Source organism: Dendrobates tinctorius, unplaced genomic scaffold (genome assembly GCF_039654945.1).
Source record: "Dendrobates tinctorius isolate UK_male_01 unplaced genomic scaffold, ASM3965494v1 ptg000075l, whole genome shotgun sequence".
In the NCBI taxonomy this organism is placed as follows: Eukaryota; Metazoa; Chordata; class Amphibia; order Anura; family Dendrobatidae; genus Dendrobates; species Dendrobates tinctorius.
In genome coordinates, this window is record NW_027361743.1 from 27,139,520 (window position 1) to 27,160,000 (window position 20,481).

General features: G+C 43.1%; 1 protein-coding gene across 1 annotated transcript in view; it reads right to left on the reverse strand.

The window, feature by feature from the left end:
* The window catches only part of ATP8A2 (ATPase phospholipid transporting 8A2), a 1,255,085-nt gene that overhangs the window by 57,641 nt on the left and 1,176,963 nt on the right, over positions 1-20,481 (reverse strand). The window contains exons 34-35 of the mRNA XM_073583121.1: positions 12,541-12,629; positions 2,499-2,603 (exon numbers count right to left, since the gene is read on the reverse strand). Coding sequence (XP_073439222.1) covers positions 2,499-2,603; positions 12,541-12,629 — 194 coding nt within the window. The remainder of the gene's footprint in view (positions 1-2,498; positions 2,604-12,540; positions 12,630-20,481) is intronic.

Here is a 20,481-nt window from a genome sequence, read left to right on the forward strand (position 1 = left end):
TGACAGGAGGTGCCCGGTCGGCAGGACTGGGCAGCATGGCGGCTATTACACAGATAAACACACTCCATGAGAACAGTGGGGGGCGCAGATTGGAAACACAAACAAGCTTTAGAGCCAAAACCCCACTCTACTACCCATCTACTGAAGCCTGAGAAGACCCTCCCTGGAGACATGCACAATTGACGCAGGTGTGAAAGGGCCAAGATGCAAGCAGAAGAGATGAAAGCGAGCACTCAGGAGGCCACACCATGGCACACACTGCAAACTCTGCAAGATTTAAGCACTCCACCATTATCTAGATCACAGTGGGACCACCCAGTGAATCTGGCAGTAATTAGGAAGGGGTTGGCGGTGGGAAACGGAGCAGAGGTGGTGGGCTGCTTACATCATATATATGCATGCCTTGAGAATGTAATCTGCATGAGGGAACATAAATGAAAGTCTGCGTTGAGAACACAACTAAAAGAAAAAAACAAAATTAACATAAAACATCGAACATGATTATTTGGGTTATTGGTATAGAGGCCAGACATAACACGGCTCAATGATACACAACCGCAGAGGTTCATCCAGTGCAGGGATAGGAGGGCAGGCAAGTCATCCGCTCCTGAACTCATGGAAGTGTGGGCTCAAAACATTCAGGTTATTGCAAGGAGCTGTATAATGAAAAGCTAGACACTCAACTTAGAGAGATGCTTTTGGTGTTTTTTAATGCAGTCCAAAATAAAACATTTCGGCCACATCCGGCCTTTGTCAATTACAGACTGTTTAAAAGTGTTGTGGATTCTTTGGAATCCTGATTATTTAAGGCAGGACACACGTCTCGGTTAATGTGAATTTGTAGACTTGCACACAGTATACTACAGACACGCGGTGGTATACTGCGTCTGACACAGGCATGCTGACACACTGAAGCACTCGGACTACTAATCCGTGGGGTTTATGCAACAGTACCCCCAAGTCTACAAATTGACATTAACCGAGACGTGTGTCCTGCCTTAAATAATCAGGATTCCAAAGAATCCACAACACTTTTAAACAGTCTGTAATTGACAAAGGCCGGATGTGGCCGAAATGTTTTATTTTGGACTGCATTAAAAAACACCAAAAGCATCTCTCTAAGTTGAGTGTCTGGTTTTTCTTTATACACTATATGGTGTGGGATCCTACTACGGCATCCTCTCGGGTAGTGCACGCAGTCTTTCTTGCAATTACAAGGAGCTGAACTTTTCCTGTCTGGAGGAATTCACTTGTAGTCCGTTTATATATTGATTGCCCCTAGTAGTCAATTCCATATTGGGTCCATACTAAACATCGTTTCATTTATTGCTTCACTTAAAGGTTAACTAAACTCCTAAAAATAAAGGCCATTAGAAAATGGCCTATTGTTTAAATCAGGTGTTTCTGTTAAATAGATTTTATAAAATGGCTTGTGTTTTGAAACTGGTAAACTGTAAAGCGCTGCGGAATATGTTGGCGCTATATAAATGAAGATTATTATTATTAAAATATATTTTTGCCATTTTTTTCCCCCCTATATTATATTCTTTATTAAAAATAAAAAATAAATTTTCACACTGTCCACTGGGACTTTTTTAAACTTCCTGTTTTTCCATGAAATGTACATATACATTAAGCACAACAAACAGACCCCCGACCCCATCTTTGTGTGCAAAGGTCATTGCGAAGGGAAGGAGCATGGTCAGATGTGAAATAATCGATTGTGATCAGTGGATTCTGTGCTATCAGGTGTTTCCTGTCACATTAGTGGACACGGACAGAATAGGACATGGTGCAAGAACAATATGGGCCCTCTGCAGTGCAATAATTGCCCGAAGGTAAAATTCCACCTGCTTACCTCTTGCGCCCCTCTGTCTTTGCACAGGTTGCACAAATAATATGTCCACCCCTGAACTGTTATTATAATCCTGACTCTGATGATAAGAAAACTGCTGAAAACTCTTCTTGAAAGTCTAAAATAATCCCAGAAGCCTGTGCAAAAATTGCAAGTTTACTTATTTTGTTATGTTTTGCACTAGCCCCTGTGTAGTAGCGCTAATTGGAAGGGTTCGTGGTCCTCCATGGTCGCTAACACCAAGGGATAGAAGCTCTCAACCTATCCTCCAGGTTGAGCAGAGTGGCATGGGAACTACAATGACCCCCAGAAATTTTAGGGAAATTTCTGGCCATACATATGAAATAATAGAGCGCACATCATATTAAACGGTAAACTAGGCTGTGATTGGACGCTTTGTTCAATGATCATTTGTATAAAATGTACTTCTCATTCTGGCATAATTCCTGCAAATAGTGGGATTACTCACATGCACAGAGAATCTCCAGGACAAGGTAGGTAGGTAGATTTGTTGTGCATTAACCATTGCCGTCAATTATTTAAGTACAAACCCACTGACCCGCCTCTTTTGTGGATCACTTTACTGCATGCTGCTAATGTACAAAGAGTAAAAATAGAAAGGATGGAAATACAAGGATTTTACCTTTTTCCATTGGAGTCACGAAGTGCTGCTTTGCTCATCTCCCTGGACCTGGTCTCGATCTCCTGGACTTGTTCTAACAGTGTTTTCTTACAGCTGTGCCTGACTCTGCAAACATTAAGCAAACAACCAATTAGAAATGTGATAGATATTATCCGAGAAGTCGTCCTGCTCCTCTGTGGATGGAGGCCAGGAACAGAAGAATCAGAGGTCCAAACCTTCAGGGGTACAATATAAAAAATATCTGACTACTTGGGTAATAATCAAACATCCTCCCTACATTTTGTTGGGATTGATCAACTAGTGGTATACATTAAAGATCATAAGCCCTAATGAAAAATCATTAATCAGGTCCCACCTAAAATATGCCTTTCATAGTAACTGATTCTTCTCATGAGCAGAGATTGTTAGGGACGTTAGGGGAGTCAGGGAGTGGCCAGCTCTACCTAGCGGTCTCCAATTCCCCCTTCCTTAACGTTTGGGCTTCCGCACCCTTTTCCCGTTATAAGAAAAGAAAAACCAAAAATACCCATACAGATGGACAAGGTAGGCATATGAAATATAACCACATGAAATATTTATTAATATGCAAACAGTACAAGCAATAGCAATGGAGATAAGTACCCAAACACAGTGCCTGTAATTACCGGCCCAATAGTACATAATTAATGTAAATACAATAAATTATAAAATAGCTTTACCAAATAAATAGGCAAAAAAGGTAAAAAACTAATATCTTCCAAATAAGTCTTATTTCATTGGTGCTTAACATATTGGTTAACCTCTTCCCGTTATGCACTTTGTCCTTCCCTCACCCCGGGTGACAACTGCCTCGTATATTAAGGCTCATTCACACGTCAGTATTTGGTCAGTATTTTGCATCAGTGTTTGTATGCCAAGCCAGGAATGGAACTTACCAAGAAAAAAATATAATTGAAATACTGATGTCTGTTCTTTGTTTTGGAGACACTCCTGGTTTTGGCATACAAATACTGATGAAATACTGATCAAAAATACTGATGTGTGAAAGAGGCCTTAGATAGTTGGTCAGTCCTGCTGAAATCTGCAGGTTTGTCTGATGCTACGCTAATGTGTATGGCTACCTTAAGGCTATTTTCCCACTTTTGCAATATTTCAATTTTATTGAGTGACAGCTGCATTTAGCTTAGGCTATTCCTCTGGACTGTACTTTTCAGTTCATAATACTGTAAATTTGCAAGGATGAACTGTATAAACTGGTGTTTTTTATTATGGTACCCATACCAAATGACCATCATCTGAGAAGACATAAGTCATCTTAATATCACGGAGGTTCAAATCTTCTGACCCAGCGTTGGCCCAAGCCAAGAACTCAGAAGTTCACTACAATTATATACTTTTAAAGTAAAGTTTTTAGATTTTTCATTGAAATGACAAAAACTCAACATCGCACAAAATGCTGTAACCAAAAACCTATTCTCAACTGAAAAGTCGAGACGCGAGAAAAGGTAGAAATAAAATAATTGAGACTCTCAGCACTGAGCGATACAAAAAGCATCACTTCACAAACAAGGATCCCATCTACAGGGAATAACATTCCCTTCAATTATTGACGGTGAGAAATTCTACAGGAGGCGCGCCAGAAGCAGGAGGTGTAATTGTGCCTTCGAATGCTCTCCGTAATGTCAGAACATATGAATTCAAGTGGAGCATGCCCCAGATTTGTTTATTCAGACAGGCACCAGGGATGTCAAATCACAAAAAATAGGAGCTAATCAGATAATAGAGCAATCATCATCCACCAGGGTGTCCTAAAATAAGCTCAGCAGGCTACATGGTAGATAGTTATGGCATGCCAGAAAAGGACTACTAGATCAACAATGTCTCTGTGCACTGCGAGGGGGTACAAAACCAACAGAAAGAAGACATTACAAAAATATGACAGTAGCAATATTGTAAGAAACAGGGAGAATATGACTATATTTAACACATGTCACTTATTCGGATGCAGACAGGAAAGATGATAAATTAGAGAGTGGAAAATGACAAAATGTGGAAAAAGAGAATCCAAGCGATCACACATCTGCTTGTCCATTATCCTTATTTATTTCTCCGATGTAATAAATATATAAAGCAGGCAAATACTTAAAAGAGTCGTCCAGTGAAAATAAGTTCTCATCTGTCCACAGTATATTTGATATCTTATTGATTGTTGGGGTCCGACTGCTTCGACCTGCACCAATTGGCAGTACGATGATTTTTTTACGCAATGGGGCACTTTTATCCCCGTTAGAATGGAGCAGCTGTGCACATGTACCTGACCACCGCTACATTAATTCCCTATGGGGCTGATGGGGCCCCACTGAGAATGAATAGAGCAGAGGTTGAGCCCATGAACTGTTGTTTTATTTTAACAGGGATAAAAGTGGCCCAATGGGAGCGGGTGGGTCTCGATGCTGGATCCCACCAATCATTAAATTATCACTAGTCCTATGAATTAGTAATAACTTGTTTTCACTTGACAACTCCTTTAATTAAACTTAAGAGGAGCTACCGGGAAGAGGTATCCTGGTAATCACATGGCTATCTATGGCTGTCTCATAAAGAATGAACTCTATTTGACCGCCATTTCAATCAAAAAGGGGGACAGAAGTCCACCATTCCAAATCGGTCTGGACCTCAGTGGTTGGACCCCCATCAATTTAGAGGATAGATGTCAAACTCAGGCCTGCGTGATAAATTTGGCCCGAAGTTTAATTATATATGTCCCACAAGAAAATACCAAATGTCTACTAGAGTTGGCCCGCCGGTAGACAGCACATGCACCGCCAATACTACAAATCCTGTGTTTCCAGTCCGGCGCGCTCCCTGATAACTACAAGGCTGTTTACAACACACCCCGAAGTAACGCACTCCCCAGCTATGATGCACTTCCTGACCGGCGTTCACCTGAGCCGGAAGTTCCCTCCTCTTCGCCCTACATCAGAGCACACTCCCATTGTGCTCTACCATACATCTCAGCGCATAGGGCGCCTACTACCCTATACCTCCTCCACAAGCCGGGCACAGCAGTCTAAACAGAATATTGTTTCTTTATACAGAGAAATTAATTGTAGTCTGAATCTGCCACCTGCGTTCTTGCCCTCCATCCGTCTCCTCAGCTTGTTAACCTACAGAGACAGAGGAAGAATGCGCAGAAAGAAGAGGGAAGCGCATAATGTAGGATCACACTACACATACCGTACGTAGTATTCCTTGTGACATGCACATTGGGTCACATATTTTCACCTACCCTATGGCTCAAAGGGTACTGGTACTACCCCTGTGGATATTTGTGTATACAAGGGGCTAGGTTTACCAGTTTTTGATTCTTTCTATGCTCACGTGTTATGAACTGTTACCTATGGCAAAAGTATGTAACCATGGCAACAAAGAGATCTGCACAGGAGCTGTCACCCCTAAAAATTAGGGCGAATTTTCATCAAGGCTATTTGCAAACTTTCTTAAACTATATGATTCTATGGTATACTGAAGTACAATTATAAGCACTTCATAAATGTTAAACTTTATTGAATGTGCAAATATCCCCATAATAGAGGAATAGGACTAAAACTCTAGTATCATCTATTGGGAGTAGCAATCCTAAAAGTCAGTATTGACCTTTTAATGAGTTTTTCCACATGTCTTGTGAAAAAAAGCCAAACCAGACACTCCATTTGCAGACATGTGTTTCGGGGTGTTTGCCCCTCAGTGCAAAGCAAGAGGTCTGAATTGGCTGGGTGAGACACCTCTTCTGACATAGTGTTTAAGGAGGAATGTTTCTAAATGTCAAGAGTGCCTCATCTGTGTGCAGATGAGCATTGCATGGACTATAAGTCTCCTTACACCGGCTTGACAGTCTCCATAAGGATTAACGTTCCCACTTAAGGTACTGTCACACTAAGCGATATCGCTAGCAATATCGCTATAACTTGTGACGTTATAGTGATATTGCTAGCGATATCGCTATGTCTGATACTTACCTCCGACCGGCTCCCCCGCTGTCCATCGCTGATCGAGCGAGAACGTCCTGGACTGTTTCTCGTCGTCAGCTTCCTGCGGCGCTTCCTGTGGAGAGACGAGCGACGAGCGTGGAGCCGGGCGGGAGGACGTCAGGATCGCCTGGTGTGACAGGTGAGTACGACCGCCGACCCCTGCGATGTCGCTGGTGAGATCTGCCTGTGTGGCAGCTCACTAGCGACCACTCAGCGATGTACCAGCGATCCTGACCGCGTCATATCGCTGGTCGGGATCGCTGGTACATCGCTAAGTGTGACAGTACCTTAAGACCTCAAACTTTTATAGAAAAATACATCAAGTATGCAAACACTCAATATTCACAGTTTTTTCCCTTATTTTTCAAGTCTTCTGCAATTCACCCTGGCCGTTGGATATCAGCCTCTGGGCCAAATCCAAACCTATAAGGCTATGTGCACACATAGTTTTAGGTGCTGCGGATTTGTCCGCGCAGGTTTATCTGCAGATTTTCTGCTCTTTATCTGCTGATTTTCTGCGCTTTATCTGCTGATTTTCTACGGTTTAGCCTGCGGTTTTCCCCTGTGGTTTGACACCTGTCATTGATCAGGTGCTAAACCGCTGCGGAATCCGCACAAAGAATTGACATGCTGCGGTTTTGGAACCGCAGCAAATCCGCGAGGAAAATTCCGCACCGTGTGCACTGCGGTTTTCAGTTTCCATTGATTAAAATGGTGCTGTACAACGCAGCAGAATCTGCTGCGGACCCACAGGGCCAAAAATGCTGCGGATCTGCAGCAGAATCCGCAACGTGTGCACACAGCCTAACAGTCCATTCTTGTCTGATCAGGGCCTGGACTTTATCACAATTACTTTGTTTTTGTTTGTTCTCTCGCCTTTTGAAACTTGACTACAGGTTGTCAATGGGATTGATATTTGTGGAATTTCCTTGCAATGATCCATCCCCCCCCCCCATAAAAAAAAACCTTTGTGCAAAAAAAAAAGTTAAAAAAATGACACCACAACATTTTTAGGCTCAGTTCACATCAGGTGTTCTTGCTTTTTTTATGCTAATTTTCAGCTGCGTTTTACAGTACAGTACCTGCAAAGTCTAAAGCTATTTCAGAAATCTCACGCACAGTCTTTTTGTCGTCAGTATTGTGTGCTTTGCGCATTTTTTTGGACATAGAGCATGCCATTTCTTTTAGCTTTTTTTCAGCGTTTTTAATCCATTGACATGAATGGGTAGTGAAAAAAGGTTTTGCTGCGTTTTTTGTGCCAAAACCTGATTTTATGGAATAGGACTTTCTTTTATCAACACTAAATTTTTATCAGCATGCACAAGAGGCAAATCTAGCATACCAAAACTCAAAAAAACGCACAAAAACCCCCACAAAGAATGCAACAAAAATTAAGGAAACCATGCTTTTTCTGCAGATCTGTCCTGCGCAAGAAAAAAAACAAAACGCTGAAAAAACGCCTAGTTAGCTTACCCTAAGGCATGAAATATTTTAGAAAATCTTGTTGCAAATTACCAAGCAACAAATGTCCTATTAATTATGAATTATATCCATAAATTGAGAACAGAACAAAGCTTCCTTTTCCCGCCATACTTACGTTCTTTACATAAAATCCCAGGTTTGTGAATCGTGGTAAAATCTTCCTGCTCATGTTCTATGTAGCTGGGAGCCCCTGTGTACCCCCCACTATGCTTTGCGTTTATTCTCCCGTGGATTACAGCAGTGCACATACGCTAACACTCAGGCAGTGGTAGCAGAAGTGTTTGGGGTCACCCGGGCTGAGTTATGTTATTATTACCCTGACAGCCTTCTAATCCTGCTGGGTGCAACTGGTGATTTGTGGAGAACTTCCTACCAAGCCTGAGAAGATACTGAACAAATCCATCACAATCGGCTTTATTGTCTAATGGCTTGGGTAAGCTTGTTACATCAATTAGTTGGGAAGTGTTATGGAAACTTTGCTTAAAAGGGCATTTATTCTGACAGCGCTAGACTAAGCTGTGATAAGTCACATTTATACGCCTCAGCTGTAGGATCCATTGCTTTTCATTCCAAATTCTGTTCCATTGTTTCTCTTATTGGCTATTTCTTGCAGATGTGTAAATATTTAATGTTTTGCACATGTAAAATGTTTCTTTTACAATGTCATGGGGACAGCTTATTGCACAATGTTTATTTGTGGGTAATATATTAATACAGTTTCTGCTCCGGTTTGACAATGGTTATGTTACATTTCGTCTTAGAGGGACGCCAGCTGTCTACTATAGGACATACAATAATACAATGGTCAACAGGGAACTTAGAAACCAACAAGAGGGCGATTCATCAAAGATTTGTTCACCAGATTCATGTCGGAAAAAAGTTTTGAAAAGTTGCAATTTGTTTTGCACAATGCTAGGTTGGGCAAAAAATGGTGTTTTCACGCCATTCTCCAATAAAGTTGGCAGAGCTGGGACAGGACGGCGGTGTGGTGACCCACGCACATCAAATTTTTGACAACCGGCAGCGTTCGCTACGCCTTTGTGGCGAGGCGCCCATAATGGCACATGCCACTATACGCCTCACCTGATTCATTAAGAGGCCTCAATCAGGAGCATCCGATCCAATAAGCTCCTTCATCAAGACCGGTGAGAAAATCGCCCTAAGTATAAGGGGTGAGGTGAGTGGTGATCAGCAGCCTGGGATTAATCTGAACATAATGTAACCGTCTAGGGCAATAGAGGAATAATTAGTAAACTCATGCTGCTCCAGCGGGCTCTATCGAAAATGATGACGAGAAATGTTTAATTTTGCCAACCCAACTAAACTGATAAGTCTGCAGTCACTCCGTGTGACTGCAGACTAATGAATCCCCCCAGCTCACGCACTTTGCACTGCGGGGATTCGCCGGTTTCTGAGCTGGACCTGGAAAGTACATAAGCATACTGCCGGCCAGAAAACGGCTAGTCGGCGCGGCCTCGTTCCATACACATATAGAGAGAGGCCGCGACCACTAGACAGGACGCGGCCTTGCCCAATACAAAACACCTGCTCTGTCGATTAGCAAAATTAACCTGCGGACACAGAGTTCTGGTGGAAATGATCGGCACAGTAATACGGTTTTGCCTCTCTACATGTGATTTCTGATCAGCAACTGCAAGGAGCAGAGAGATTGTTCTCCACTGATCAGACAGACTGTGGAGTAGGCACATATTTGTAGGAACAGATGTGCCTTCCATTCTCTCCTGGCATCTGCACAGTTTAATGGGCTGACAGTTGTGCTGACTTCTTAGCTGCGCCTGGGAGCATCTGTCTGTAGGAACAGTCACTTACTGCTGGGTTCAGATAAATTAACAAATACGTGGATATATCATCAAATGGTATGTACTTTCAATTAAAATGTTTTACTAATTGCATCTTAAAGGAACACAATGCTTCGAAACCAGCCTGCTCATGGAAGCTGCAATGATAGGCCGGGGCCACACTTGCAACTGCAATGCGAGAAACTCGCGCATCAATACCCGGCACTCGGGTCCGGAGTGTGCGGCTGCATGTCTTTCTATGCAGCTGAATTCTCCGGTCCGAACCGCTGGCAGCAGTGCCGGGTATTGATGTGAGAGGCTCGCGCGAGTTTCTCATATTGCAAGTGTGACCCCGGCCATAGTGACATTTCCACATGAATAATCTGAACACTGAATGGCAATCATCATCTAAATTAATAATAATAATAATTTTTATTTCTATAGCGCCGACATATTCCGCAGCACTTTACATTTCAGAGGGGATTTGTACAGACAATAGACATTACAGCATAACAATAATCACATAGATCAAAACAGATACCAAGAGGAATGAGGGCCCTGCTCGCAAGCTTACAGTCTATAGGTACTGTCACACTTAGCGATGTACTAGCGATCCCGACCAGAGATATGACGCGGTCAGGATCGCTGGTACATCGCTAAGTGGTCGCTAGTGAGCTGCCACTCAGGCAGATCTCACCAGCGACATCGCTGGGGACGGGGGTCGCTACTTACCTGTCAGACGCGGCGATCCTGCGTCCTCCCGCCCGCGTCCACGCGTCGGTCGTCTCTCCACAGGAAGCGCCACAGGAAGCTGACGACGAGAAACAGTCCTGAACGTTCTCGCGCCATCAGCGATAACCAGCGGGGGAGCGGGTCGTAGGTAAGTATCACACACAGCGATGTCGCTAGCAATATCGCTATAACGTCACAAGTTGTAGCGATATTGCTAGCGATATCTCTTAGTGTGACAGGCCCTTATGAGGAAAGAGGTAGACATGAAAGGTGGGTGGTAACAGTTGCCCTGATTGTTAGGCTAAAGCAAAATTACATCCCCTTTAAGTGAGATGTGTAGGAGGATTCAATGTAATGGGATTTCCCAAAAATCTATTTCAAGACTATATAGACATTCACACAGAGTTTTTTTTTTGTTTATTTGCTTCTTTAAGCAAATTTCTCAGTAGCATTCAATTAAAAAAAATCTGTTAGAACTATTGCTTCTGGTTCTAACTGCTCTCTTTACGCCTTCTCGATGTGTTAGAGATAGCAGCAGGGAGGGGGTTGGATCTCAACAAGTGTGGGGAGGAGAGAAAGTATCTCGGGGAGGGCAGAGAAAACAGGATATATGGAAAAGGAGACATGCACATGTACAGGAAATAAGCACAGTATAGGAGATTAAATGATACATTAAAAAAGGGTAGACAGCAGCATCCTGGAATAACACAGAGTTCACATCCAGCCTATATTACTGAGAGCGACACTCCCACCAGAAAATAAATATGAAATTTGGATAAGGCCGCAAACTGCATACTAGTGGGTTTGAAAATGAATGAAGCCATCAAGATTGCAGACTGAAGATTAGAGCAATTTTATTATCTAAAGGTAAAAGCTAACGTGTAAAATAATTTTATTCCATGTCAAAAGCGCCTCACACTGACAGCAAGGAGAAGAAGATCAGAAGAAATGTCTTTATGGATATCATTTACTACTGGACTAAAAATGTCAACAAACCACACTGAAAAAAAAAGATTTATCGACATCAGGTCATGGCATAAACTACTTCTGACCTGATGCTAAAAAAAACAAACATGATCCTAAAGGTTCAGTCAACTAACCTAAGATTGCATTTGTATGGAAAAGGATAGAGGGCAGGTGACCAACAGCTATCTGAGTTGGGAGATAAACACTATGGTTGCTATTACAGCCTCTATAGGATTATTTATCATCTTTCTCACTTGTAGTTTATCTTTCCTAGTCTGCAGACTTTCTGTAATTGGTCAGAATCCTCCTCAATTTTCATAACACCCTTTAAAGGGAATCTGTCACCCCTTTTTTGAGATATCATATAATGATATCATTCAGTTGTGTGTCACATAAGGATTCTCTTAGTACTTTTGCTTCCCCCTGACCCTGCACCTTTCATGCATAAATACCTTTTTATATCGGTTCAGATGTAGGTAAACTGCCGCTGTCCGGTCCGCTGGGCGGGGCTTATTCACCTGCTCCCCCCTCCCTGTCTTGCTCTACACAAGAAGAAATGCATAGAGCAAGACAGGGAGGGGGGAGCAGGTGAATAAGCCCCGCCCAGCGGACCGGACAGCGGCAGTTTACATACATCTGAACCGATATAAAAAAGGTATTTATGCATGAAAGGTGCGGGGTCAGGGGGAAGCAAAAGTACTAAGAGAATCCTTATGTGACACACAATTGAATGATATCATTATATGATATCTCAAAAAAGGGGTGACAGATTCCCTTTAAGAGTGGTACAATGAACACAATACAAAGAAGGGGGATGTGAGGGGGATGAAGCTGCAGTTTAGAGGGAGTGGCAATATTAATTATGTCTCAGTTTTCCCAAAGACTGATATAAAGTACCGTAACGATTGGGTTAGCTGAAGTCGTTTGATAACCTGAAGTAGTACAATTTAAAAACTTTTATGTAATGGCATTACTAAAATAAATTTGTACTAAAAATAATAATAAGAATAATAGAGAATTCAAACTTTATAATACAAATTTGTTGTGACTTACGCTCTCCACACTACGTCCCGTATGAGACAAGCACCAGGCACCAGTAGTAATCCAAGCCAGAAGTATCCGCACTGCAGCACCATCCCAGCCTGGAATAAAGGGACAGTCGTGAAGTCAAGAAATACAAAAATATAACACTAAAGCCCAAAACTTTCAGTAATAAACTTTCTTCAAGAATACCAGGAAATTGGTGAAAGTTAATTGGTGACACAAAAACAATTACAAAATGTAATCATTCATACCGGTCAATGGAACCACAATAATTCCATAAGTAATTCAGACCTAAATAAACTGGTAAGCTGTTCAGTGAGATGGCTCTAGATGATCTATGAAGAACACAATACTTAAAGAAAAAGTTGTTTATTTTGTATTTTTTTAATAGTACCCTTTTCAATATGAAGGGGCCCTGGATTTATAAAATTATGAGATCGCTTTCCTATTACATTATAGACTCTATGAAAGAGATCTCAGATTATTTTCTATTAAGAGTTCAGCTAAGTGAATAGACATTAAACGGAATCTGTCACCAGATTTTTGCACCATCATCAGCACTTCCGCTTCCCCGTCCTTTACTGCGCACCTTACACATTTACTAATTGCTAGATCTCGGGAAACGAAGTTTCCTTTATTAATTGAAACAAAAAATTTTTAATGAACCAAAAAAATTAGTAAACTGTAGCAGACCAAGTGATTTTTAAAAATTTTAAACCACAGTAATTTTACACAGAGCACTTTAAACTGTATGGATGATTGTAGTCAATTTTTGGAACCAAAAAATGTGGTCATCTGTAGCAGGCCAAGCGTTTAAAAAAAAAAAATTTAAACCACCCAAATATTACACAAAGCAGGTTAAACTGGATGAATGAAATTAGTCAATTTTTGGAACCGAAAAATTTAGTCAACAGGCCAAGTGGTTTTTCAAAATTTTAAACCACTGTAATGTTACACAGACCACATTAAACTGTATGGATGACTAACTGAATCTAGAAATTATTTTGAACTTTTGTGGAGTTTTACACCACCATAATGTAATACTAACCATGTTAAACTGTACAGTATGGATAACTAATTGAATCAAGAAAAAATGTTAACTTTTTTTGGAGGTTTATATACCACTGTAATGTAACACTAACCACATTAAACTTTATGAATAACTACTTGAATCCAGTAATTTTTTTTTTACTTTGTTTGGAGCTTTATATACCACCGTAATGTAATAATAATCATGTTAAAATGTATGGATGACTAATTGAATCCAGAAAAAAATTTTGAATGTTTTTTTGAAGTTTTATATACCACTGTAATGTAACAATAAACAGTGAGTTAAAATCTATGGATGACTAATTGAACCAAGAAATTTTTTTTTAACCTTTTTGGGAGTTTTATATACCATCGTAATGTGACAATAACTATGTTAAACTGTATGGATGACTAATTCAATACATTTTAACCTTTTTTTTGGAGTTTTACATACCACCATAATACTAAGCACCTTAAACCGTATCAATGACAGTATAGTCAATTTTTTCACCCCCCCCCAAAAAAAAAAAGAATATGGTCACGTGCAGCAGCTATATTATTATTATTTATTATTATAGCACCTTTTATTCCGTGGCGCTTTACATGTGAGGAGGGGTATACATAATAAAAACAAGTACAGTATTCTTAAACAATACAAGTCACAATGGGTACAGGAGGAGAGAGGACCCTGCCCGTGAGCGCTCACAATCTACAAGGGATGGGTGAGGATACAGTAGGCGAGGGTAGAGCTGGTCGTGCAGTGGCTATATATTTAGCAATGGACTGCAAAGCCTTCAGCCCTGCCAAGGGGTTGTATTCTGCCACTTTCCCTTCTCCTGCAACTGTCACTAGGCTAAATACTGAATATATCTGATACAATCACCAAAGCACAGCATTAGCTCTTAGAAAGACTGTTAGTATGATGGTTCAGCATCAGCACCAGTATCAAGCCTACAGGACTCTTATCAAACTGTGCACACACAGGCCTGGACAAACTCTCTCTCCCTCCAATCAAACTGTCCATGAGCTGTGCAATGGCACCAGTGAGCCGAGTGTGGCGGCGCCTGTCATTTTATAACCTCTGATGAGATAATGCGGCCAACCAATCAGAGTAATGCTACCAAGATGGCTATGGCATTACAGTGACTGGTAGGCAAACCCTGCATGTTTATTGGCTGTGTAAAGGCCCCGTCTCTCTAAGCGATCTCGGTAGTGAGATCGCTGCTGAGTCACAACTTTTGTGACGTAACAGCGATCTCACCAGCGAGATCGCTGTGTGTGTCAGCGATCAGCGAGCGGCCCCCCTGCCGGTATCACTGATCGCTGGAAGAAATCTCTGGACATTTCTTTGGTCGCTGGTCTCCCGCTGGCCAGCACGCATCGCTGTGTGTGACAGGCGGGAGACCAGCGATCAGCTGTAAAAAATAATAAAAAAAATAAAAAATATAGTTATTCTCACCTTCCGACGTCCTGTTCAATCATCTTGCCTCTCTCCACGCTCCGGTCCCAGTGATCCTTTGCATGAATGACCGCGAGATGTCACGGTCTCGAGGGATAACAAAGTCTCGCGGTCATTCATGCAAAGGATCACTGGGACCGGAGCGTGGAGAGAGGCAGGATGATTGAACAGGACGTCGGAAGGTGAGAATAACTATATTTTTTATTTTTTTTATTATTTTGTACAGCGATGGCCAGCGATGCCGCACGCTCGGCATCGCTGTGCTGATCGCTGGTGAAGCTGTCTGTGTGACAGCTCACCAGCGATCACATAGCGACTTACCAGCGATCCTGACACCTTGATATCGGTGTCGGGATCGCTGGTAAGTCGCTTAGTGTGACGGGGCCTTAATAGGCGCCAAACATGCAAGGCAAAGATTTGTGCTTCAAATCAAAGCACCAACCAATGCTCGTCGACTGCCGAGCATATCCAACCACCCACATACTCGAGTAATATCCGAGTATCACAGAACGCATTCGCTCATCCCTACTCTTACAGTTAGAGCAGTCAGAATGTGGAATGCCCGACCACAAGCGGTAGTAATGGCCGACACTATAACAGCTTTTAAAAGAGGGCTGGGTAATTTTCTCAATACACATAACATTGCGGGTTATAGTTAATTTAATGACAAAATGAACAATTGGTGAAGAGATGAACTCTCGATGGACTGAGGTCTTTTTTCAACCTATGTAACTATGTATATGTATCTATGTAACTATATGTGATAGCTGCAAGCCATTATGGGGAAGGCTGCACCTGAGATTTATGAGGCTGATGCAATTTTCTGCAATGCGTAAAATGGCAGCTGTCATTTTTTGTACAATTAGCGAGAAAATAAAAGACAAAACACAATGTTCAAATTCGTTTAGACCTTCAAATTTCCTAAAATTTGACATGGACTTAATTTGCATTAAATCGATTTGCTTCTCTAGTATCAACACGTATGTGTCCCACTATTGCTGAGAGTCTTTAATTGAGTGAGGGCTCCTTTCCACAAAATTGGCATAAATTTCGCTAAAAACTTGTCCCAGCTCCAGGCTGGAATAGCATTTCTAACAGACGCAAAAGATTCCAGTTCATTATATCCTCCACTGTTCTGAATGTGTTCGTAAACTTCATTAGTTAGGTACAAGTCAGGAGGTCTGTAGCCACAACACAGGACAAGTTTATTTATGGGCGGCAGCACAATAATTGAGTCATACTTAGTACTTATGGAGATGACAAAGGGCAGGTGTTCCAAAGTCATTTATCAGTTGTTAGGTGTTAAATCCTTGGGCTGTTGTCAAAGTGTCAAGATGGTTGTAAACTTTTTGCTGCTCTGTCAGCTGAAATCTCAGAGTGTCTGTTTTGTTTGACTCCCCAAGGTACATAAAATGAACAGGCCACTGCCACTCCAGGGTTGATTTTGGATTGTTCTGTTTCCTACTTGTGGAATTAGGAAAATTGCCATATATTGGCATAGATTTATTTTAGCCTCAGGGTAAAATAGAAATGTTTAAAACTTTGTTAGCCTTTTTCTAATTATATCACTTTTTACAAGATGGCTTCTGACCTGAGCTTGGGATATGTTCCAGAAACAATACTTAAAGGGAAGCAGACACCATGAAAATGCTGTCCAATCTACCAATATCATGTTTTAATACAGGCCGAAGTAAACTAATCAATGTTTCGGTCACCTGGTAAGGTGGATCATCCAAGCCCCAGGTCAGGGTTAGCACATAGTCCACAGGAGTTGGTGCAGCAAGCAGATAAAGGACATAGGAAACAAGGACTAAAAGCACTGGAGGCCACAGGCAGAAAGGACACTGGAAAGCAGGTATGGAGCACGTACTAGAAGCACTGGAGGCTGCAGGCAGACAGTACAATGGAAAGCAGGTATGGAGCTCGTACTAGAAGCACTGGAGGCCGCAGGCAGACAGGACAAATACTAGAAGCACTGGAGACCACAGGCAGGGAGCACACCAGAAAGCCAGTATGGAGCACGAACTAGAAGCACTGGAGGCCGCAGGCAGTCAGGACACCGGAAAGCAGGTATGGAGTACCTACTAGAAGCACAGGACACCAGAAAGCAGGTATGGAGCAGGTACTAGAAGCCCTGAAGACTGCAGGCAGACAGGACACCGGAAAGCAGGTATGAAGCAGGTACTAGAAGCACTGGAGACCACAGGCAAACAGGACATGGGAAAGCAGGTATGAAGCAGGTACTAGAAGCACTAGAAGCCGCAGGCAGACAGGACACCGAAAAGCAGGTATGGAACAGGTACTAGAAGCACTGGACACCGCAGGCAGACAGGAAAATGGAAAGTCGGTATGGAGCAGGTACTAGAAGCACTGGAGGCAGCAGGCAGACAGGACACGAGAAAGCAGGCATGGAGCACGTACTAGAAGCACTGGAGGCCGCAGGCAGACGGGACACTGGAAAGCAGGTATGGAGCAGGTACTAGAAGCACTGGACACCGCAGGCAGACAGGAAAATGTAAAGCCAGTATGGAGCAGGTACTAGAAGCACTGGAGGCAACAGGCAGACAGGACACAAGAAAGCAGGCATGGAGCACGTACTAGAAGCACTGGAGGCCGCAGGCAGACAGGGCACTGGAAAGCAGATATGTATCACATACTAGAAGCACTGGAGGCCGCAGGAAAACAGGACACTGGAAAGCAGGTATGGATCACATACTAGAGGCACTGGAGGTCGCAGGCAGACAGGACACTGTTAAGCAGGTATGGATCACATACTAGAAGCACTGGAGGCCGCAGGCAGACAGGACACTGGAAAGCAGGTATGGATCACGTACTAGAAGCATTGGAGGTCGCAGGCAGACAGGACACTGGAAAGCAGGTATGGAGCAGGTACTAGAAGCACTGAAGGCCGCAGGCAGACAGGACACTGAAAAGCCGGTATGGAGCAGGTACTAGAAGCACTGGAGGCAGCAGACAGGCAGGACATGGGAAAGCAGGTGTGGCGTATGTACTAGAAGTACTGGAGGCCGCAGGCAGACAGGACACTGGAAAGCAGGTATGGAGCAGGTACTAGAAGCACTGGAAGCCACAGGCAGACAGGAAATTGAAAAGCAGGTATGGAGAAGGTACTAGAAGCACTGGAAGCCGCAGGCAGACAGGAAATTGAAAAGCAGGTATGGAGCAGGTACTAGTAGCACTGGAAGCCGCAGGCAGACAGAACACTGGAAAGCCGGTATGGAGCAGGTATTAGAAGCACTGAAGGCAACAGGCAGGCAGGACACGGGAAAGCAGGTATGGAGTACGTACTAGAAGTACTGGAGGCCGCAGACAGACAGGACACTGGAAAGCAGATATAGAGCAGGTACTAGAAGCACTGGGAGCCGCAGGCAGACAGGAAATTGAAAAGCAGGTATGGAGCAGGTACTAGAAGCACTGCAGGCAGCAGGCAGACAGGACATGAGAAAGCAGGCATGGAGCACGTACTAGAAGCACTGGAGGCCGCAGGCAGACAGGACACTGGAAAGCAGGTATGGAGCACATACTAGAAGCACTGGAGGACGCAGGCAGATAGGACACTGGAAATCAGGTATGGATCACATACTAGAAGCACTGGAGGTCGCAGGCAGACAGGACACTGGAAAGCAGGTATGGATCACATACTAGAAGCACTGGAAGCCGCAGGCAGACAGGACACTGGAAAGCAGGTATGGATCACGTACTAAAAGCACTGGAGGCTGCAGGCAGACAGGACACTGGAAAGCAGGTATGGCGCAGGTACTAGAAGCAGTGGAGACCTAAGTCAGACAAGGAACTGGAAAGCCGGTATGGAGCAGGTAATAAAAGTACTGGAGGCAGCAGGCAGACAGGACACTGGAAAGCAGGTATGGAGTACGTACTAGAAGTACTGGAGGCCGCAGGCAGACAGGACACGGGAAAGCAGGTATGGAGCAGGTACTAGAAGTACTGGAGACAGAAGGCAGACAGGACACCTGAAAGCAGGCATGGAGCAGGTACTAGAAGCACTGGAGGCCACTGGTAGACAGAACACTGGAAAGCAAGTATGAAACAGGTATTGGAAGCACTGGAGGCTGCAGGCAGACAGGACATTGGGAAGAAGGTATGGTGCAGGTACTACAACAAGCACTGACAGGACACAGCAAAACAGGTATCGAGTAGGCACTAGATTCACTTGCAGCCAAAGGCAGACATGACACAGGAAAACTTAGTCTTCATCTTAGTCTTAATACCAAGACACAGGTGTGTATCTTGGTGAGGCTTATGTAGGCCTAGGAAAACGATCACATGGGAGCACGCCGGGCCACTTGCACAGTCCGACATGTAGCACCACATAGTTCAGTGGACTGGGGTGAAGGGAGCAGAGAATTTGTCAGCGACTGAATAGTAACACATGATGGATTTCTAAATTATCTTTCTTCCCAATCCCTCCATCCACAAGTATGTTTAATCTGGCAGTATGGTACTCTAGTTCTGCCTGAAGATAAGCCTCCAGAAAACGCAACTGGCAGCTGATCCTTCTCTCTCCCTATACATGAATGCTCAGAAGAACAAAGCATATGCATGTACATGGGAGGCAGGAGATAACTGTCAGCTGAAAGGGCGTGTAAGTGACTATACACATTTATTGATGACCTGTCACTCTCCATAAATATGTAATTTTCTTACCTCTCGTAACTACCACTGTTCTTCTGAATCTAGCGTTGCTCTTCTTTTGTTCCTGCACCTCTGTTCATGAGATATGACCCTCTTTTCCATCCTTGTATATCTAGATACTAAATTTATATACAGGTTGAGCAAGTATGGAGAACAATGGTATTTACACCAGTTGGAAATGGACAGGTCCTCTTTAATAGCTGACTGCTTTGGCTCCTGACCCTGCACACCACACTACACAATGCACACTGGAGAAAAGAGTAAAGTCGATGTCAGAAGCCTCTGGCAGCAGCTTATCGTCAATAAGAATTAAGGATTGGCCATATTGAAATTCAGCATGCCTAATCCTTTTTTGCTGACATAAGCTGTGTACAGCTGCGTGGTGACTAATGAAAAGTAAGGTTTACTATTATATTGCCGGAAGTTTAAAAAGCCTCTACAAAAGTAAATAAAATAGAATTTAGGATGCCTGTCGCTGAACGTTGGCCATTTTGAATTAACTCCATTACATATCTAGCAACAGGCAAAGTGTCATTTCCCTGCAAAGTTATGTCCTCCACTTATCTGTCGATAGAAGCCGGCGCCCGTGTAATGATGAACACTAACGCACTAAGTCTTTCCTTATAAATTGGGACCACCAACTAGTTCCACAAGTGCTGTCAGAGATCTGTCAGGCCGCAGCTTTAACCTGGACTGAAACGTAAAAGGCGTCTTCTAGGTGTAGAGCGTTCTGGTCCGGTGCAGAGTCACTGAGCCATGCTGTGCTGTAGGAATTCCTGTCTCTTCTGATG